A 22,523-nucleotide genomic window follows, 5' to 3' on the forward strand; every position below is an offset into this window, starting at 1 on the left:
CATATATCCTCAATCTCATATGAGAATAATAATTGTTGCCACATGCTTATGCATTAAAGAGGAGTCCATTATCTGTTGTCCATGTTGTCCCGGTATGGATGTCTAAGTTGAGAATAATCAAAAGCGAGAAATCCAAAATGCGAGCTTTCTCCTTAGACCTTTGTACAGGCGGCATGGAGGTACCCCATTGTGACACTTGGTTAAAACATGTGCATTGCAAAGATCCAGGTAGTCCAAGCTAATTAGGACAAGGTGCGGGCACTATTAGTATACTATGCATGAGGCTTGCAACTTGTAAGATATAATTTACATAACTCATATGCTTTATTACTACCGTTGACAAAATTGTTTCATGTTTTTAAAATAAAATCTCTAGCACAAATATAGCAATCGATGCTTTCCTCTTTGAAGGACCATTCTCTTTACCTTTATGTTGAGTCAGTTCACCTATCTCTCTCCACCTCAAGAAGCAAACACTTGTGTGAACTGTGCATTGATTCCTACATACTTGCATATTGTACTTGTTATATTACTCTATGTTGACAATTATCCATGAGATATACATGTTACAAGTTGAAAGCAACCGCTGAAACTTAATCTTCCTTTGTGTTGCTTCAATACCTTTACTTTGATTTATTACTTTATGAGTTAACTCTTATGCAAGACTTATTGATGCTTGTCTTGAAGTACTATTCATGAAAAGTCTTTGCTTTATGATTCACTTGTTTACTCATGTCATTACCATTGTTTTGATCGCTGCATTCATTACATATGTTTACAAATAGTATGATCAAGGATATGATGGCATGTCACTTCAGAAATTATCATTGTTATCGTTTTACTCCGCTCGGGACGAGCAGAACTAAGCTTGGGGATGCCGATACGCCTCCGACGTATCGATAATTTCTTATGTTCCATGCCATATTATTGATGATACCTACATGTTTTATGCACACTTTATGTCATATTCGTGCATTTTCCGGAACTAACCTATTAACAAGATGCCGAAGTGCCGATTCTCTGTTTTCTCGCTGTTTTTGGTTTCGTAAATCCTAGTAACGAAATATTCTCGGAATTGGACGAAATCAAGACCCAGGGGCCTATTTTGCCACGAACCTTCCAGAAGACCGAAAGGGATACGAAGTGGGGCGATGAGGCGCCGCCACCATAGGGCCGCGCGGCCAGAGGGGGCCCGCGTCGCCCTATGGTGTGGTCCCCTCGTCAGCCCTCCGACTCCGCCCTTCCGCCTACTTAAAGCCTCCGTCGCGAAACCCCTGCGAAAAAACCACGATACGGAAAACCTTCCAGAGACGCCGCCGCCGCCAATCCCATCTCGGGGATTCCGGAGATCTCCTCCGGCACCCTGCCGGAGAGGGGATTCATCTCCCGGAGGACTCTACACCGCCATGGTCGCCTCCGGAGTGATGAGTGAGTAGTTCACCCCTGGACTATGGGTCCATAGCAGTAGCTAGATGGTTGTCTTCTCCTCATTGTGCTTCATTGTTGGATCTTGTGAGCTGCCTAACATGATCAAGATCATCTATCTGTAATATTCTATGTTGTGTTTGTCGGGATCCGATGGATAGAGAATACCATGTTATGTTAATTATCAAGTTATTACCTATGTGTTGTTTATGATCTTGCATGCTCTCCGTTATTAGTAGAGGCTCTGGCCAAGTTGATGCTAGTAACTCCAAGAGGGAGTATTTATGCTCGATAGTGGGTTCATGCCTGCATTGACACCTGGGGGAGTGACAGAAACCCCTAAGGTTGTGTTGTGCTGTTGCCACTAGGATAAAACATTGATGCTATGTCCGAGGATGTAGTTATTGATTACATTACGCACCATACTTAATGCAATTGTCTGTTGTTAGCAACTTAATACTGGAAGGGGTTCGGATGATAACCTGAAGGTGGACTTTTTAGGCATAGATGCAGTTGGATGGCGGTCTATGTACTTTGTCGTAATGCCCAATTAAATCTCACTGTACTTATCATGACATGTATGTGCATTGTTATGCTCTCTCTATTTGTCAATTGCCCGACCGTAATTTGTTCACCCAACATGCTTTTATCTTATGGGAGAGACACCTCTAGTGAACTGTGGACCCCGGTCCATTCTTTAATACTCGAAATACAAATCTGCTTGCAATACTTGTTTTACTGTTTTCTCTGCAAACAATCATCTTCCACACAATACGGTTAATCCTTTGTTACAGCAAGCCGGTGAGATTGACAACCTCACTGTTTCGTTGGGGCAAAGTACTTTGGTTGTGTTGTGCAGGTTCACGTTGGCGCCAGGATCTCTGGTGTTGCGCCGCAGTACATCCCGCCGCCATCAACCTTCAACGTGCTTCTTGGCTCCTCCTGGTTCGATAAACCTTGGTTTCTTTCTGAGGGAAAACTTGCTGCTGTGCGCATCATACCTTCCTCTTGGGGTTCCCAACGAACGTGTGAGTTACACGCCATCATCGTCCACTAGGCGTCGTTGTCCTTGGCCGCCCATGTCGGATCCAACCGCTCCTCGGCGGTGAGTTGAGCCCGCCGGGCCTTGATGACGTCCCTCCATTGCTCCGTGCCCGGCTTCGGCGGCGGCGGGACGCAATGCCGTTCACGACCATCTTCCAGCCGCCGCTGCTTGGCAGCCACATGTCCGGCGGGACTGGATACCGGGCGTGGTACAGCGCCCACGCCTCCAGCACGGTGAGGCTGCCGCGGCCGAAGCCGTTCGCCGCGGCGATCTTGCGGGAGGACGAGCTCGACATTTTGGAGCGGCGAGTAGAAGATCTGGGAGGGGGGAGGCGGCGGCGACGAGAAGGTTTGTGAGCGGTGAGAACTGCAGGGCGTCTTAAAACAGCGGCGGCGTGGCCGGGTGGTTGCACGCAATAACGCCGGCGCGGACGGCCACGCGGCCTTGCACGACGAGACGCGTCCCTGCGTCGCCTGGGAAAACAGGGACGCCATTAACGTCGCTTGACCAAAGGTAGGTGACGGGGTTTTAGCCTTCCGAGCCGCTGACGCGTCGGGCCTGCGTCGATTCGCCTCGCTTTTCGTTGTGTCCGGCGTGCCCGGAGCGTCCCTTGTGGGATGGGCAGGGGCGGACCTAGGTTCAGCCTGCAGGTGTCACAGGACACCGGGTCCAAACCAAATGATGCGGGGTGGCCTTCGGACACCTCCACCTCAAGACCGTCAAGTGCAGCCCCGCCTATCGTCGACGCTACACCATGGCCAAGGAGTCCCACAAGTGGACCAACAACACAAACCCCCGCTATATATGTCAAGGTGAACCCTTTCCTCTCTATGGTCGACCTCAACACCAACGTGAATGGTATGCTACCTCATGCCTATCATCATTGTGTCTATAGGTGCCGACATCGACAAGGACCAAGAGAGAAGGAACTCCCATGGTGCAAGGAAGAAGAGAAGAAGGAAGAGGAAGAAGAGGGCGGGAGGAAGAGGCCCGGCCTGGCCGGTCCAGGACCCGGCCGGACCGGACCCACAACCGGGCCATCCGGTCCCAGGCCCGGTCAACCGGGCGCCCAACCGGCGCAGCTCCCTCGTACGGCGAAGACCGGAAACCTCGCAGTTTCCCGGTTTCCGACCGGTCGACCGGACCCCTGACCGGACAGCCCGGTCCACAGCCGTCGGCCGACCGGACCCTTGACCGCACAGCCCGGTCACAGGCCCGGTCGACCGGACCCCAAACCGGATCTCGACGGGAATGACCCACCAAACTGCCTTAACTTATCCATTCGCGTACTGTTCGCCCTTGCTGGCCTTGTATGCCTATATATAGACCCAAGGCACCCCCTTACCTCTTTAGACAAGATTTAGGCTTAGACATGGATTTGAGCTTTGTCTCCCTAGGGTTCCATCCCCTTTGTATCAAGGCTACCCTTGTTGGATGATTGGATTTGTGAGTGTGAGATTCTAGTGCTACCCACTCTCTCTCCCACTCCTTGATTCATCTCCCTCACCGATCTCTCACTCCGGGATTCTACCGTGCGTCTCTCCCGGGTTGATTCTATTGGCGTGGTCCATCGAGCCACGGGGGTAAGTATCGATTGTATCGGGTTGGTGTGCGTGCGTGAGTTCTTCGTGTTCTTCGTGTTCATCGTGTTCTTCGCGCTCTCCCTCTCTCCCTCCTTGGATTTCGGGTCAACCGCAAGATCGGGCCACAAACGGGGTCTTAGACCTCATCATATGGTATCAGCAGCCTTTGGTTTCAGCGGATTTGACCCTCCACCCACCCAATTTCGTCCCTAGAAAATTTTCCAAAAAATCCCCAAAAATAGCCCCAAATTGCCTCTTGACCGATCTGTGATTTGGTTGCGTTTTGAGTGGTTTTGGTCCGTGGATTTGGTGTTGTTGTGCTTGATCTACTATTTCCCCAACTTTGAGCCTCCAATTCCATCGTTTCCCTTCGATTTGGTCGATTTGGTTTTGGTTTGGGGAAGAACAGGAGAGAGAAAGCTCCAAATCGTGAAACCCGGTTTCGAACCCGGTCAACCGGGCCATAGACCGGACAAGCCAGCACAGAACCCGGTCAACCGGGCCACAGACCGGACGAGCCGAAGCATGAACCCGGTCGACCGGGCGGAAACCGGACAGCCGGTCCAGGCGCCGGTCCAACCGGGCCCCGCACCGGGCGCATCCTCGCGCCCTCCTTCGACCTCGACATCCGGCGATCTCCACCACCACCACCACCACCACCACCATCGCAGGTATAACTTGCAGCTGTCACCTTGTAACCCCTCTTCCTTTTGCGATCTATCCCATCGAGCATTGCTTGTCTAGTGTTGCGAGACATTGCACGTGGCCCCGCATTGTGAGGTGTGTGTCGTGTTGAGTTAGGCACCCAAGCAAACACTCGTGTGGCAAGATAGAAAAAGCGAGGCTAACGCTAACATAGTGCGTGAACAAGCCCCAAAAACACAAAAAAGAGTGCGAGTAGCACCATACATCCATACATCCATACGCCCATACATATACAAGTGTCCAAGTGCCACCAAAGATACAAACGAGTGCAAGTGCCACCATATACAAAAGAGAAAAAGCTTTTAAGCAAAGAGAGATACGAGAAGAGAGGCCGCGTGCGAATCTAGTTGTCTCTTCCTTTGCAACCAAAGCTTTGCCTCTCCTTGTGTTAGTGTGACACCGAGCATCCGTACATACACTTTTCCGCTCACTTTTGGTTGCACTAACCCCGCTTATCTCGTGTGTGTGTTCCCCAACTTTTCCGTGTTTATAGTGATCTTCACATTGACATTTGAATTTTTGGACCTTACCCACTTTTAACAACATACTCGATCTTGGATTTGTCTTTTGGCTTTCCACAACACTCGCCTAACACCATATTTGCTAGCTTTTGCGTGTGTCTTTGTGTGAGTGCCCGATACAATTGTTCTAACTCTCGGTTTGTTGGATTACCCCAATCTTGTCATACCACGGTAAGATTGCGAGGTAGTGTTCTTCCACTAACATACACCATATAGATACCATCGTGCTAACATGGATAGCGAAGATGAGGATACGGAGGACTACATGGAGCACTTCGAGGAGGATGCCTCCTCAAGCACCGCGGATGTGGAGGAACATGTGGAGCTCTACTCCGACTATGGCTCCCCAAGCATCACCAACATCTCCGACATCGAGGAGCTCGACAACGACCATGGCTCCCCAAGCATCACCGACATCTCCGACATCGAGGAGCTCGACAACGACCATGGCTCCTCAAGCATCATCGACATGGACGACATGGTGGAGCACCACTTTGAGGACGACTTCGACAAGCTCTACATCGACAATGGCTCATCAAGCATGGACGACATGGTGGAGCAACGCCACGTCTACGACATCGACACCGTGACGGAGCCTCACCTCGACTCCACCATGAGCAACGTCGGTGCTCCTACATACCCCTACTTGGCAAATGGAGCTACATATGAAGATGGAGGACCTCCACGAGGGCACCATCATATGGATCTTCAAGAGCATCCCCATCATGAGCGTCATCGACACACTTCTCCGAGCTCCACAAGGCGCCACCATGAGAGTGCTTATGCACATGACCATCTACGGCGTGTTCATCATATGGAGCATCAAGAGCGTCCCCAACATGATCGCCATCGACACTCTTCTCCAAGCTCCACAAGGCGCCACAAGCACTATCCCAAGTCGCATGAGCCATCATCTCGGCATGGCAAGGACCGTCATCGACATACGTCACCACATGAGCTTCGCCACCACAAGCCACTTCATCATCGCCATCGACCAACATCTTCCACGAGTCTTCGACGACACCACTCAAGCCATGGTGATGATGCACGAAGACGAGAGCCTCGACATGAAGGCGACAAACACCATGATAGGGTGCCTACCACTCCAAGGATGGCAAGTGCACATCGAACATACCTTCCTCATAAGGCGACTTCCACCTCTTGCGCCACCACCACAATGGCCTCTACCTCGTCACGTGCCTATGGACTACGATGCTACAAGTGCAAGCAACAAGGCCACCCTCCACGGGAATGTCCCAATCTCCTATGTGAGGTGTGCAAGGCCAAGGGTCACGTGGCATGGCAATGCACAACGCCAAGTGCCAAGACGCTCTACTTCGACAAGCTACAAGCACAAGTCCCCAAAATGCCTATTGCGCCCACACTTCAAGATGAAGAATTCCAAGGCCATCGCAAGGAGGATGTGGATCCGAGCCTAGCTCTCCTCATCACTACGGCGCCACCGCTTGAGGATGACTTGGGAGGCGATGGAGTTGAGCATGGTGAGCATGGGATTCTCCCTTCACCTACGGAGGCGCATGGAGTTGAGATGGTTGAGCATGGGATTTTCCCTTCAACCAAGGAGGCGCATGGAGATGAGAAAGTCGAGCCTACTCCCCTATTCTTCATTGATGAGTTGGTACCAATCCCATGTGAGAATGAGAGCCACTTAGCCCACTTGAGTGAGAGTGATAGTGAGTTGAGTGACTTCCACCCCATATGTGAATTTGAGTGCTTCCGTTTGGAGGACATGAGTGATACACAAAGTGAGTTGAGAGAGGTAGATGATAGGTCCATGGAGGACATCGCTTTTGCTAACACATTAACCTCTCCCTCGTTTGTGTCTTCTTATGTTGCACTAGGTTCCACTGAGGACGAGTTCCCGATCATGGAGAAGATGTACATGGTGCATGAAGATGATGATATCCCACCATGCTTGCTTCAAGATCGGACATGTCGACCACATGGATCCTCCTACTTCCACAACACCTACCTCAAATGAGTCGGCCTACAAAGGTAACAACATAGGTGTTGATGATGCCATGATCCCACTAGTGGACATGATGACTTATGAGTGCATGCATGATCTTGATGATCCATTTGCTACTTCACATGCTACTTTCATTTTCCCATGCGATACTTTGCTTGATAACATTGTTGATCATGTGGAAGTGAATGTTTGTGATACCATGACCATGCCATGCTATGAGAGCTTCAATTTTTCCACCATTCATTGCAATATATCGACCACTTGCTCTTTACCATGTATTGCTTGCAATGATGATGACAAGGATGACATTAGCTTCCGCATGCTTTGCCCCAAATGTTTACACTCTTCCATGATCCTTGCATCCAAGATTGCGAACAATTGCTCTTTCTTATGCTTGGTATGCAAGAATGCTTATTTCATTGTCCACGAGATGGCCCCCATAGCCTTCTCACTTTTTCATGATCATGAGTTACCACATGCCATGAATGCAACTTCTTGCCATATGCACCATCGCCATGCATTTCATACTATCTTGATTGACACTAATGGTGATGTGCACAAGTCATGGAACATCATGATGGATGATGTGTTCCTCTACCATGCACACACGCTTTTTGTTCTCTCTATTGTGTGTATAGGTACCCGCACGACAATTTCCACCGCCACGGAGCATGAGCTCACGAAACGCGCAATTGAGAGCTACCCCAACAAGAACCTAACCCGCGGGAATCACACCAAAGGGTATGTTCCCACAAGCCTTCGCCCTCATGTGTTTCCGACTTGGTTTGTCGAGTTTCCGGTTTGGTCCAACTCCTCGTCACCTCTTTTGCTTCTTATGCAACATATCTTGAGACATCTTGTTGGCACAATGGTTGTTGTATGTCGTGATGATATCATCATACACTCCGAGATTCTCAAGGACCATGTCATACATGTGAGAGACACCTTATGCATCTTGTGCCACATGTCACACAAAAAGTTGCTCTTCTTTGGATTTCTCATTTCATCTTTGGCAATTACAATGGATTCTTTCACACTTGAGGACACTCATACTCGGCTCAAGCCAACCATACTCTCCCAAGTTCGAAGTCTCCATCGCTTTGCCATTGCACATAACAATTTTGCCCCAAATTTTGCCGCCGACACTTGTCTTTTGTTTGTTCCACTTGGTTGGGACAATGCTACACCACACATTTTTGACACCTTACAACTCTTACATGCACAAATTTTTGCCCTACCACATTTTGGATACATCGACACTCTTTTGGTTCCCATTTTTGCCACATGCCTCTTGGAGAAACGACTTGATGCTTCGTATTTGATTGAGAGCCTCTTGTTCGCCGATCACCAATTTGGCATGCACAAGCTTTCCATTTGCAAGTTGTTTTTCCCCAAGTTCTTCTTCGACCGCAACTTTATCCCTCTACCACAACATGGGACACCCGTCATGGACAACTTCATCAATGAGGAGGAACAAGAGTCGAGGACGACTCTTCCCCAAGGGGGGGGAGATGATGCGGGGTGGCCTTCGGACACCTCCACCTCAAGACCGTCAAGTGCAGCCCCGCCTATCGTCGACGCTACACCATGGCCAAGGAGTCCCACAAGTGGACCAACAACACAAACCCCCGCTATATATGTCAAGGTGAACCCTTTCCTCTCTATGGTCGACCTCAACACCAACGTGAATGGTATGCTACCTCATGCCTATCATCATTGTGTCTATAGGTGCCGACATCGACAAGGACCAAGAGAGAAGGAACTCCCATGGTGCAAGGAAGAGAGAAGAAGGAAGAGGAAGAAGAGGCGGGAGGAAGAGGCCCAGCCTGGCCGGTCCAGGACCCGGTCAGACCGGACCCACAACCGGGTCATCCGGTCCCAGGCCCGGTCAACCGGGCGCCCAACCGGAGCAGCTCCCTCGTACGGGCGAAGACCGGAAACCTCGCAGCTTCCCGGTTTCCGACCGGTCGACCGGACCCCGACCGGACAGCCCGGTCACAGGCCCGGTCAGACCGGACCCTTGACCGGACAGCCCGGTCACAGGCCCGGTCAGACCGGACCCCAAACCGGATCTGACGGGAATGACCCACCAAACTGCCTTAACTTATCCATTCGCGTACCTGTTCGCCCTTGCTGGCCTTGTATGCCTATATATAGACCCAAGGCACCCCCCTTACCTCTTTAGACAAGATTTAGGCTTAGACATGGATTTGAGCTTTGTCTCCCTAGGGTTCCATCCCCTTTGTATCAAGGCTACCCTTGTTGGATGATTGGATTTGTGAGTGTGAGATTCTAGTGCTACCCACTCTCTCTCCCACTCCTTGATTCATCTCCCTCACCGATCTCTCACTCCGGGATTCTACCGTGCGTCTCTCCCGGGTTGATTCTATTGGCGTGGTCCATCGAGCCACGGGGGTAAGTATCGATTGTATCGGGTTGGTGTGCGTGCGTGAGTTCTTCGTGTTCTTCGTGTTCATCGTGTTCTTCGCGCTCTCCCTCTCTCCCTCCTTGGATTTCGGGTCAACCGCAAGATCGGGCCACAAACGGGGTCTTAGACCTCATCACCAAATTTCTTCGTATATTACATCTATTCTTAGTGGGTATTCTTAGTGAGTGACACCCCTACTTAAAATGAAAAATTGTGTGTGATGTAGTGGATGACACCGGGTCATTTTGGCTCTAGGTCCGCCCCTGGGGACGGGGACGGGCTCGGGACGCTGGACACTGTATCGGGACGCGCCGGACAAAAATGGGCTTTGGAGGACGTGGCTGGAACGATTTTTTGGTCCGACGCGCCCCAAATCCCTTTGGGAAACACTTTGGGAGACGCGGCAGGAGATGCTCTTAATAGATCGCAAGATGGATGGATACTTTTGGCAAGAAAACGTGATCTCAAGCTAACGTGACTAGAAGTAGGAAGAGTGTGCTAAGAGCATCTCCACTCGTCTCCTCGACGAGGCCCCCGAGCGACTTTTTTTTTCCATCCGGACGGTGAAATTCGGCTCAGTCGCGTCCCCGGTTTCTTGTTTTCGTCCGAATTTGGCCCTTCATCTATCCGGTGAGCCCACGCCATCCCCGGTCCCCGGGGGCGCGCTTGGGGATTCCGGACGAAAGAATTTGGCACAAAACGTCGTGTGGACCCTCGTAGTCGGCGACAGGAAAGCAAATCCTGTCGTTTTCCCTCCAATTTGCTTGCATATCCCTAATCTCTCCCGCCCAATTTGTCCATCCTCCTCCTCGTCTTTCAATTCCAGTTTCCGTCCTCATCTTCTCGTCCACCACCGTTCTCCTTCTCGTCTTCTCGTCCACCACCATGCCACCCGATCGTGCCTACTCGTTACGGGAAAGGAACCCATCGTGATGGATCCACCTGTAAGCGACGGTCGTGTGTTCATTCGGCAATGTGGCCGAGACGAACCAGGCAAGAAGCACGCGCGGGCGCTGGGACGCGGTCGGAGTAAAGAAAGGAAACGAGTAGGCGAGCTCGGGGTCTTGACTCTCCCACTGCTAACGCACAGTACTATTATTTTTTACTATCATTATCGGCGGCAAAAACGAGCGGAGATATTAAAAGGTCGGCTGCGGGCGCGTCGGGAGGCCAGCTCGCTCCAACGACCCGGCGGAGAGGAGAGGACTCGCACGCTAATGGCAGGTTCGTCCTTCCCCTTCCCCTCCAACCCTAGATCCCTCGATTATCTCGATTAATTTCGCCCGGATTCTACCCCGTAGCGGCTGGCGGCCCGATTGGGCTCCGCGCGCTCGATTCCGCGTCTGATTTGGGACACGGGCTAGGGGATGATTAGGATTTACTCTTACTTCCCCCACCCCCCTTGAGGCGCGAGATTTGAACTGCCTGCGCGCGCTTGTGTGTGAGCCGCCCGGGAGGTTGCCAACGCCGCGAATTTGTTATCGGGTTGCCCAGGCTACCAGGTCATCGATGCCGGAACTGGGGTCAAAACATCTCAATTTCGTTTGGGAACTTGCCATGGGATTGCATTTAGATCGGTTCCCAAGGTTTCGGGTGTCCCTGGTGATGCTTCCTGTGCCGGTACCAGCCGATTCAGGGCGGGTGCTCGTTCCGCTCTGGCTCTGATGAGCTTGATTCAGGTTGTTCTGTGGTTGATTGATTGGCTTGAATCAGGACGGTTCGGTTCGCTCGAGGAGCTCGTTGACTGGAACTTTGCAGGCCTTGAGGCTCCGCGTCTTCAGTTGGCCTTGTGGCTCTGTGGCTTTCGTGATTCGCCTGAGCCCCCATGGACTTGCCACTTTGTAGTTTAGCTGTTGAATCATCCATTTTGTCCCACATGATTCATAGTGGTTCTTATGCAGCTCAACTTCTAAATGAAATTTTTAATTCATACTTGTCTAATTATGCATTTCTCTTTGGAGCCTTTTGCTCCCGTGTTCCTTTTATAGATTCACAGGGAGAATAGTTCCCCGGTTCCATTTCATTTCAAAATTAGACCAAGTCATACTTCGAGCACAGGTAAGAGGTAACCCCTAGTTGCAAAAGTCGATCAAGTTTTAAACCAAGCCAAGACCCACAACACCAAGTCTAAGGAATGCCCCACAGGCACAGAGCTGATTACAAAGCGAAGATTACCACTTCTACAACCACCACTCGCAAAAACTGAGACACCGCCAAACAAAACCTGACAACTAACAACTACCAAAGTCTGTCTTCAAACACTAAAAAGCCTTGTCTTCTCCTCAACACCTCATAGAGCAGAGTTCACATCACAACGTGGAGAGAGTCATTATCTGGATGCTCCTTGAGATACTCCAGACCTTGGTGCATCTTCTTAGCAGGTTCCGAGGAAGAGATCCAGCTGAAGTCAGCGTGTTTCAACTGTCCTCCAGCTGCAGAGGTGTCGACAGAAGCTTTTCCAGGCATTGCAGGATCAATGTCATCTCGTTCCCACACAGGTGTTTGAATGGAACCTTCCAATTTCTCAGATAGGTCAACACCAGTCTCCACACATGTTTTAAACCAAGCCAAGTAGTTCTATTAAACACTAAGCTATTTCTAGAATTCCAAATCCCCCACAGAACAGCAGAGGAAACGAAATTAAACTGAAGGAAGTGTTTATTACACAACCATCTAGTTGCAATATCTTCAAAGCATTTTACATCTATTCTAAAAAGCTCTAACAATATTCCACAGATTTCTTGCTAGAATGCACTCAAAGAACAAGTGGTCAATAGATTCAAACTCCTTAGAAGTCGTTTGGTATCCATCATTTGGGCCTGGAATCCTGGAATTCATTTTCGAATTCCATAGGTGGGCTGTTTGGTTGCCACAGAATTGGACCGCCATTTCATTTAGGAAATCCAGCAAAATGATGCCATGGGTAAACACAATTCCACGCTAAGACCTGTCATTTGTGTTTCTCTACGGAAGCCATTTACAAATTCAATATTGAATTCTGCTGTCATTTGCAATTCCCGTGGCAACCAAACAAGTGTCCATTTCTGGAATTACAATGTAAATGTATTCATTTCAAAATGCTACAAACGAAATGAAAGCCTGGCTTCCAAACGACTTCTTACAGAAATTACATTCCATAGGTTTTGGAATTCCTCTTTTCCTAAGATTATCCCTAGGCATAATTTTATTTTGTGAAAACAACCACAAAAAAGCTGAATTCTAGGTGGAACCTTCAAATCCCACACAGCAGGAAGAAAAACAGGAGTCACACCTCTAAAATTAACTAGAATATACATGGATTTAGATGAGTAGACCCGATTTGTTTCATAAGACCAGATAATCTGGTCAATATCATCAGACAAGCTAATTGTCTTAGCTATCTCAACCAACTCATGCTGTTGCTCCATCATTTCCTCAGAAAAAGTTCTTCTAAAATCACACCTTAAATTTGTACCATCCCACAGCTCAGCTATGGTCCTGGTTTGTTGGTCTGAGACAAAATAAATATCCCAAAACTGAGTAGCTAAATTAGTATTACTAAACCATATGTCCTCCCAAAATCTAATCCTTTTGGCATCACCTACTTCTCCATTTGTATCCAAATTTGACTGACTCAGCCGCCCACATCTCACCCTTCCAAAAAGTAGAAGGGCGTGTGTCATGACAACAAAGAATATTTGGATCTCTAGTATTATATTTATTCTCAATAATTTTCTTCCACATGGTGCCTGTATCTTCTAATCCAGGACCCGAATAGGGAAAGATTCAGATCTTGTAGTAACTTCTTTTAGTTGTTGTTCATTCTTTAGCTCACTGATATCTGCCTAGCTCCATAGCTTCAAGCCTGATTTCGGTAATGCACATATGGCATATCTTAAAGCCTTTTCTATCATTGAGATTGGGTCTCAGTCATATCCTTCTATTTCTCGATTCTTGAGAACAATGTTTGATTTTCGCCTCGGCAATGCAATTTCCAGGTGCGCCACCGAAACCGTGGGAGCGTGCTGGGGCAGAGGGAACATCTGGTCCGGCACCTTTCAAGCCACCGTCTGGTGGCAGCACTAGCGATGTCGTCGAAGCTTCTGGTACAGCTAAACCGGGAGAAACCATTGCTGCTACAAACGTTTCTGCCAATGTAAATAACACCGTTTCGAGGGCTATGCCGCAACGGCCTTGGCAGCAGCAGTCAGGCTATGGGAATTCTTATGGAGGTAATAAACTGTTTTGAAGTGTCTATACTTTGTGTGGATGACTTAGCAAACTAATGGTGGTTCTGATAATGTAACATTTTTCTCTAATATAGGAGCAGGATATGGATCCAATATGTATAGTTCAGTTGGTGGATATGGCAATACTTACGGTAGCGGCGGGCTCTATGGGAATAGTAGCATGTACTCGAGCTATGGAGGAGGTGGTGGCCTCTATGGAGGTTCTGGGATGTACGGTGGAGGCATGTATAACAGTGGAATGGGAGGCTCTTACGGTGGTTACGGTATGGGTGGCATGGGTGGTATGGGCGGCATGGGTGGTATGGGCGGTATGGGTGGCATGGGGGCGATGGGGCCTTATGGAAATCCAGATCCAAATTCTTTTGGACCCCCCGCGCCACCACCAGGTTTCTGGGTGTCCTTCCTACGAGTGGTACAATACTTACCCTACTTGCTTTCCCATTGATCATGATTATTGTTTGTTTTAATTGGTCCAGACGTCCAGTAAACATTGAGGCATGCAAACTATCGAAATGTTAGTCATGTGAAATATGATTATAATTCATTTGCTACCCAAAGCAACCTAATCTTTTAAGTTTTTTTCTTGTGAATCCAGATTACCCGCCTCATTTCGCTCTGCAGCTTAGGTTGTTACGAAAATCTAGAGCAGGTTACCTATTTTGTTTCGAATTGTTATGTCTTATGTGGGTGTTAGTGTACATTTTGGTGGACTTATCATGCTGATGCTGCTTTGCCAGTATTAGGCACTGGCTGGTAGTAGCATTTTCTTTTGGAATAGAGATCTAATCATCTGTATGCAGTAACACAATATCGAAGTTAACAGATATGAAATGTTCAAAGTTACATTACACGTCATTCACAACACATGAATTTTAATAATTTCCCTCACACTTTCACAGTTTAACCTATGCTTATTTTACTTGAGGACAATTCTTCATAACTATATCCTGAATTGGTGCAGATGCACGGCGCCGTCAGTTTCTTTGGGCGAGTTGCATTCCTTGTTGAACAGAATACACAAGCCTTCTATATGTTCATTACAGCTATGTTGCAGGTAGAGTTATTGTATGTCTTCTTCTTTTGCTTGTATTAAGTTCAAATAAGATGCTCATATCTTCAAATTGCTGGTACCATGATCACCACAGCTCTTTGATCGGTCCGGCATGCTTTATGGCGAGCTTGCAAGATTTGTCTTGCGACTGCTAGGAGTCCGGACAAAGTCGAAGAAGGGCCGTGTTCAGGGCCCCGAGGGCCCATCATTTGAGGGACCTGGCCAACAGTTTTTGGAGGGACCAAAGGGTAACAACTCATGGGAGAATGTTTGGGGAAACTAAGATGCCTCGACTTCATGTGCTGTTAAATTTAAATGGAAACATACAGTTCTGAAGAGAAGTTGCTCGGGGCTTTCATGTCAGCAGTTTCTCTGGAATCCAAAGGGTGGGTACCTGTTCAGGAAAATTATATGTTGTAGTTAGCGGAAAACACAAGGGCTACTGTAGCGATCTTTCTGTTTTTCATGCCTTAATCTGCTGTGAGCCTGAGGAAGTCTGGTTTGCTAAAGGATGCATGGTTACTGAAAGCATGACTGTTGTATTGTATCTCTCTGGGGGTAAATAATACCTGTATCTTGGAAAGAATGGAGCAAAATATGTTGCGTTCGTTGTATGTTATGTTGATTTTTAGCCAAAGCTGGCTTTGAAGTTACTGATATGGCACCCACCTGAGTTCTCTATGAAGTGTCACGGCATCATCTACTTGAAATGCTGATGTTTTCTCTAGCCAATTGGACTTCAGATATTACGTTGTCAAAAGTTTAAGATTAAGAGGTTAGACACAGAAGCAATCTTGTTTAACATCGACATGAGATGCATCTGCCTTTGCTAAATTCCAGCGACTCTTCACGAGGAATACGATGCAAACATCAGATCTCTTGTCACTAGTCTAGTAAAGTACTGCCTACCCCAGGAAGAGGAAAGCGGACAAATTGCCACGTCTGAAGCACGCGAGCTCTTCTGATAAATCAATTCTGAAACGCAAGCTGCCACGATCGTCTCGTCTGCAAACAAATCTGCAACCATAAAAAAAACACGTAGACAGAAGAGAACAAATCCTGAAACTGAAGGCCATTTTCCGCGACGGGATAAATCTGGCGATTTTCTAGGGAAGGGATGACGGCGTCGCAAGTGGATGAGGAAGCAGTGTAGGAGAGCCGCCCTCTCTTCCCACCTCCAGTTGCTCATCTCATATTCTCATCCTGTCATCCATACGCCCCCTCCTCTCTCTCTCCCTCTCTGGAAATTTGCGCAATTATTCTCCATTGTTTGGCTGCATGCAGAGAAACCCTCAGGGCTGGTCGCCTCATCTCTTATACTGCACCCATCCCGACCACCACCTCCATTTCTTGCTCCTACACCCACCTCTTCCCCTAAACCTTCAGGGGACAACCTCCTGAAACAAGGTAAAACCGAAAGGAGGTTAAGAGTAATTTATAATTTTATCATCAGGTTCTTGATCTAGTACATGGTCCAGTTCTTGGACACTGCTATGTTGTTTGCATCTTTATTCTTGATTTGATCGTGTAAAATTTTCAGAGAATGATTCACCCTTTTGCATGTAAACATTTGTATCTACATGTAACTAACTTGGTTTGTTGTTTGTTATGGAGTGGTGCAGGTGGTGAGTAGCAGCTTAGCACAGAGAAATGGAGGTCACCAATGTCACGGAGTACCAGGCCATCGCGAAGCAGAAGCTTCCCAAGATGATCTACGACTACTACGCGTCCGGCGCTGAGGATGAGTGGACGCTAAAGGAGAACAGGGAGGCCTTTTCCAGGATCTTGTAAGATGCCTATTCTTGGTTGATTCTGATCTTCTTTCTTTTCTATATATGTCATCTGTTTGTAGAAATGACTAGGAGCAGCGGTGCAAGATATCTAGTCATATGTTGCCATGATTAATCAGGCTCTAGTACATACACCTTGTTCTTGTAGATTTCAACCTCGATCTTATTTCAAGTGAATTATGTGAGGCTATTGAGTGAAAATGTGTCCTGTTGTTCGAAAATGAGCTGAATTTAGGGGTCTCGGAGTTTGTCGTATGTTAGAGCGCGTATCTTATTCACCAGATAGATATAACCAGAACTAAATAATAACTGAAAAGGGGGATTCTGACGTTTTCGGTAGCGTATGTATTGTCTGAAGTTAATCAGCATATTACAGAATGTTTCTCAGTCATGCTATTTGTCTAAACTTCAGGAATAGATATGAAGTTCCTATTTTTTGAGAGTTGCTGATCATCTGTTATTCTGTTTGCATTTTTTTGTGTGTAGGTTCCGCCCTCGGATACTGATCGATGTATCCAAAATCGACATGACAACAACTATCCTGGGTTTCAAGCTCTCAATGCCCATCATGATTTCCCCCACTGCCATGCAGAAGATGGCGCACCCAGATGGTACTATCTCTGAAATTTCATTTGGTCGTGCATAATTCAGCTATATGTTCCACAGCAAAGTATAACGCTGTTGGAATTAAGAAATGGTTGCAGTTTTTGCATGCTGCACATTTTTGACCTTATATTGGCATCTCCATCCAATTTTCAGGAGAGTATGCAACTGCCCGCGCGGCATCAAAAGCAGGCACTGTAATGGTATGTCGATTCAGTTCCTTACAACAGAATTCCTACTAATAAATTGGACAATCCTATGCGATGAAGTAGAATGCGGTGCTAAAGTTACTATAAATTTTTCAGACATTGTCATCCTGGGCTACTTCAAGCGTTGAGGAGGTTGCCTCAACTGGACCAGGGATCCGTTTCTTCCAACTCTATGTAAATATATCAAACAGCTGATTATAACTCTTCTATCATTTGGTTAATCAGCATTCTGAATGACCACCGTTCATCTGAACTTTGTAGGTCTACAAAGACAGGAAGGTGGTTGAGCAGCTTGTGAGGAGAGCTGAAAAGGCTGGATTCAAGGCTATAGCGCTCACCGTGGATACCCCGCGACTTGGCCGCAGGGAAGCTGATATCAAGAATAGGTAATCAAGTCCTATCCATGTGATTTATAGAGACCATTTGATTACAGATAATAACTACAAAAAGGGACAAACAATAGTATATCAATGAGCAATGTGCTGAACATAACAGTCATACACTGAAAAGTAAGAAAAATAGAACATGTCTGCCGGGACTTTTAATGAGTGACCTTCTTGTGGGTGATGGTGCTGCAGATTTGTTTTGCCACCAAATTTGACACTCAAGAACTTTGAAGGTTTGGACCTGGGAAAAATGGACCAGGTGCACCCACCTTCCACAACAGGCCAACGATTGAATCTCTATGTTCATTTCTCTGTCTGTTTTCTCATTAAATCTCTATGTTCCGAGCAGGCCAACGATTCAGGACTGGCTTCATATGTCGCCGGGCAAATTGACCGCACCCTGAGCTGGAAGGTAAACATGATCTCACGAAAAGATTTTGCTCAGCATGACCAGAATTTACTCATGCATGAAACTCTGCCAGTCTCTGAATGAAATTATTTGGGTTTTGTGCAGGATGTGAAGTGGCTGCAGAGCATCACGACGATGCCGATCCTGGTGAAGGGAGTGATCACGGGAGAGGACAGCAGGCTTGCCGTCGAGAACGGCGCGGCCGGGATCATCGTGTCGAACCACGGTGCCAGGCAGCTGGACTACGTCCCGGCGACCATCAGCGCCCTGGAGGAGGTCGTGAAGGGTGCTGCCGGGCAGATCCCCGTCTTCCTTGACGGCGGCGTCCGCCGCGGCACCGACGTCTTCAAGGCGCTTGCTCTAGGCGCCGCTGGCGTTTTCGTAAGCACACGCTCCCTAGCTAGCGAATTATTGATGCTGCAGGTGATCGCCGATGACTGAGCTGATGTCGATGAGTGCAGATCGGACGGCCAGTGGTGTTCTCGCTGGCGGCGGCGGGGGAGGCCGGAGTGAGCAACGTGCTGAAGATGCTGCGCGACGAGTTTGAGCTCACCATGGCGCTCGGCGGCTGCACCTCGCTCGCCGACATCACCCGCAACCACGTCGTCACCGAGTCGGACAAGTTGGGCGTCATGCCTTCGCGCTTGTAAGTTATTATCAGATCAAAGCAATCGCACACAAGCCCGTCGACGCGCGCCACCGCTTCCGTACGTGCGTGCTCGTCGCCGGCGGCCATATGTCGAATCCAAGAAAGCGGAAGATTTTATATCGGACTTATGCACGGGGAACGATGCATGATATGACACTGTAATTAATTTCGGACCCGATATGTGTTTCCAACTTTCACCTGAGTGTGATATGGATCGATCGATCAAGCATAATGAATTACATTACCATGAACTCTATAGGTAACAACTAAATGGTTATCTGAAGAAGAAAATGGAAGATCAACGGCTAGTAGAATTTTCCGGCCAAATTAACAAGCAAGCACTCCATTTTGAACACTGGCATCGCATACTATCTAATCAAAGAATTAAAAAAAAAACCAAATGGTAGTAGTACGTGTCTGCAACTTGTCATGCGCCAGGCGTAGCTAGCTAGACTAGGAGTGCGTCGCCGCCTGCCGGCCGCCGGCGTACGGTGACCCCGCCGCGGCGACCCTGGTCTTCCGCTTCTGCAGGAACTGCTGCAACGACCGCTTCATCGACAGCTCCGCCGCTGCCGCCTGGCTAATCACCGGCGCCACCCCCGCCGCAGTTAGTCCTGGAGGAGGTGCCAGCCTTGGAGGAGAACGTTGCGGCGCCACCGGCGGCTTTGTATCCTGATGACCACCGCAGTGCGCGGCGGCACTGTTGCTGCTGGTGCTGCTGCTACTGTCCTGCAGGTGGCGATCGTTGTCCATGCGCTGCTGCTGCTGCTCGGTCAGAATCTGGTGGTTCGCCATGGTTATGATAGTCCTTGCCTGAGATTAATCAAATCAACGAATTCGTTAGTCACGCCAAATCAATCAGCAACACGTATACGCGAACGTGGGATCCTCTAACGTTAAAGTTTAAAGTCAGGTAAGCTACAGTACGCTGACTTCTCTTCATCTAAATTATATGATTAAGCTCAAAACAACATAAATTATTCTACACAATACTAATTTATGTTATGCAACCAGAGTAATTACATATAGACAAAATTATGATGTAGTAAAATTTAGTTAAATTTTTAATATCTACAGTAATTGTCTACAGTAATTAATTACATCCCATAACTATGGTACTAATGCTACTTTGCCCTGACTTTACTTCATTCTTTTCCCTGACTTTGCTCCTCAACGTTAGAGGAGCCGGCTATACGAGAGCATAACAGGTACGTAGTCAGTTTGATTTTTATTGCCAACACGTTTTAATTGTCTGTTTTGTTTGACGGCTTGTTTCTTTTTCTTACTATCGCTGGCTAGTCAACTGCACATCTTACTGCTCCACCAAGTAATGCTGCTACGGAGTCCTCTGTAGTTTTTGCATGTCCCCTTGATTTGGTACAGCACGTGCCGAAATAATTTGTCAACTAAATTTAAGTCGCACTATAATGAAATATTATTTTTTGTTTGAACTTTCAACAAAATTAAAAAATATGACCTTTACGTCGACCTCCTCGATTGAAAAAAAATTACAACTTAGGGGCTAAACATCCCTCCAAGCAGTGCAATAGAAATTTTATGGATGCGTATAAGCGAGAGAGCGGGCGCTGGCACTCTTACTCAAGATCTCGTGGGCAGGGAGGTATGAGCACCTCCTGGCCATCCGAGCTAAGCCTAGGTACACCCTCGATTGGAAATTAACTAGATGAAGTATGGCATGAGTGATCTCTTGAGCATGTTAGTACGAACTTCCATTCAGTTCAGAGTGCAGAGTTCCTTGCTAATTTGCTCTAGGCTGCAAGATGTTCCTGTTAGCTCTACAAAAATCGATTTTAACGTTTTGGCATGATTTCCATATGGAGGGAAGCTACTCCTGGTGATTGGTCAAGGATCCATACTTGATCGACAATACATGATTTTGCCTTAATCACTTCGAAAATTGAGCCAAGCATGCATGATATAGCTAGCTGATGGTGGACCTATATATGGGGATGGAGCAAATTCTGTAGCTAGGCAGTTACCTGGAGCTCGGTGACGTCCACGGCGCACACCCGGCCGTTGTAGAATATGGTCATGCTCCTCCTCCTCGCCGCCGCCGCTGCCTCCTCCACCGCCGCGCTACTACCGCTGCTGTCGCCTGTCCGCAGCCGAAGGCTCAGCTCAAGCGCCTCCTCATCGTGCCGCTCCGCCGCCGCGCTCCTGCTTCCCGCCGCCATTGATCGATGCATATCTTTAGCTACGAGCCTCCTTATGATCGAGCAGCCGGCTCAGGAATTAATATGTGTGAGATGAGATCGATCAGCCGGTGGAGTTTGGCCCCTCTCTATTTATACTCCATGGGCCATGGCTCTCTAGTCTCTCCCACGAAACGTTGTGTGCGCCCGCACGCCGCACGATGGCAACGTTGGGGACGGCGGTTTGGTTTGGTTTGCTCGTTTCTTTTGGCGCCAAGGCGCACGTGAAGAATGCCTGAGGAATGGAGAAGGGGAAGAGAAAAGCGGGCGGAGGCGCCCCCGGCACAGGAGTATGAAGAAGGGATACATACTCCTTTCCTTTTTCTTCTTCTTACGGGAACTTTACTCTTATTACCATCACATCTTTTCTTCCCCTCTTCGAGTGGCTTAATTTGTGTGCGCTTGATTTGTCCAACCCGCAGACTGATCAAAACCAGATCGATCCTGCAGATTAGTAGTAGGCTTAACTGCGTGTCGTGATTCTTTTCCACCTGTTGTCGGCACGTGCTCTTTTCCCTTTGCGTCGAGGAGTATAGGAGGGGCCCGACGTGCCACCACATCGACTTGTACCCTCTTGTTTGTCACATTTTCTCATTTATGTGACAAAAAAATTAATCGGCTAATTCATACTTGCACAGCACTTAGCCTAAAAATTGCACTTCACATGAATATTGCAATACTTCTGCTTCACTGCACCTGCAAAGTTAAACACAGCAGCGGTTGTCCTACCCCTTCAAAACTAAGAGCATGATGAGCTTTAACGAATAACTAAGTTATATCTAACCTTGTAGAAACCCGTATAACCCAACTGAATAGCCGATGGCATGCCCATGGCGGTCAAGGCGTGGAGGCGGCGTCGCTAGAGCAGTGTCACACGCTTGGCGACGGCGTTAAGACACATGACCTAGAGAGTATGCGCGATCCGAAAAAGGGCGACGAGGCTGACGAGTATAGGTGATCGGGGGGTTGCAACCGTCAATGGTAAAGACAGGGTCAGGAGGTTACGATCGTGACTTCGTTGTGATCTGAAGGTGCAAGCGGGTACACAGTTAGCGTAATCGTTGTATTGTCGGGGAACGATGCATGTAAAACGAAAATTGCCTTACACGGATACCCATGATCTATCTATGAGATTGGAATAACGAGATTCGATCTAGAACGATCTCACCGAGTAGTTGCGGATTAGCTCTAGTAGTCATATCTATCCATGTAGAAACCCGTACTACCTAACTGTATAGCCGATGGCATGCCTGTAGCGGTGAAGGCATGGAGGCGGCGACATCCCAT

The 22,523-nt window shown here is 48.1% G+C and overlaps 3 protein-coding genes across 4 annotated transcripts; 2 read left to right on the plus strand and 1 right to left on the minus strand.

Annotated features, from left to right (window-relative positions):
* Positions 1-10,821: 10,821 nt before the first annotated feature.
* Positions 10,822-15,591, plus strand: LOC124670411 (peroxisomal membrane protein 13-like). The gene is made up of 5 exons (XM_047206920.1): positions 10,822-10,921; positions 13,675-13,908; positions 14,001-14,338; positions 14,888-14,980; positions 15,072-15,591. Exons 1-5 carry the CDS (start codon positions 10,915-10,917, stop codon positions 15,258-15,260), a joined length of 861 nt encoding a protein of 286 aa, XP_047062876.1. The 5' UTR covers positions 10,822-10,914; the 3' UTR covers positions 15,261-15,591.
* Positions 15,592-16,200: 609 nt separating this feature from the next.
* Positions 16,201-19,274, plus strand: LOC124670410 (glycolate oxidase 5). Of its 2 annotated transcripts, none has more exons than XM_047206919.1 (10): positions 16,201-16,384; positions 16,592-16,764; positions 17,254-17,378; positions 17,527-17,573; positions 17,676-17,753; positions 17,841-17,965; positions 18,158-18,224; positions 18,315-18,377; positions 18,480-18,755; positions 18,836-19,274. In XM_047206919.1, exons 2-10 carry the CDS (start codon positions 16,628-16,630, stop codon positions 19,022-19,024), a joined length of 1,107 nt encoding a protein of 368 aa, XP_047062875.1. In that variant the 5' UTR covers positions 16,201-16,384; positions 16,592-16,627; the 3' UTR covers positions 19,025-19,274. The 2 variants fall into 2 exon arrangements, with proteins under 2 accessions (XP_047062875.1, XP_047062874.1); XM_047206918.1 differs by having other exon boundaries at positions 16,202-16,384; positions 16,600-16,764.
* A 202-nt stretch (positions 19,275-19,476) lies between these two features.
* LOC124672402 (protein TIFY 5-like) lies at positions 19,477-21,218 on the minus strand. The gene is made up of 2 exons (XM_047208637.1): positions 21,024-21,218; positions 19,477-19,836 (listed from the first exon to the last, which is right to left on the minus strand). Exons 1-2 carry the CDS (start codon positions 21,216-21,218, stop codon positions 19,477-19,479), a joined length of 555 nt encoding a protein of 184 aa, XP_047064593.1.
* Between the last annotated feature and the right edge of the window lie 1,305 nt (positions 21,219-22,523).

This window comes from Lolium rigidum, chromosome 7, assembly GCF_022539505.1.
Source record: "Lolium rigidum isolate FL_2022 chromosome 7, APGP_CSIRO_Lrig_0.1, whole genome shotgun sequence".
In the NCBI taxonomy this organism is placed as follows: domain Eukaryota; kingdom Viridiplantae; phylum Streptophyta; class Magnoliopsida; order Poales; family Poaceae; genus Lolium; species Lolium rigidum.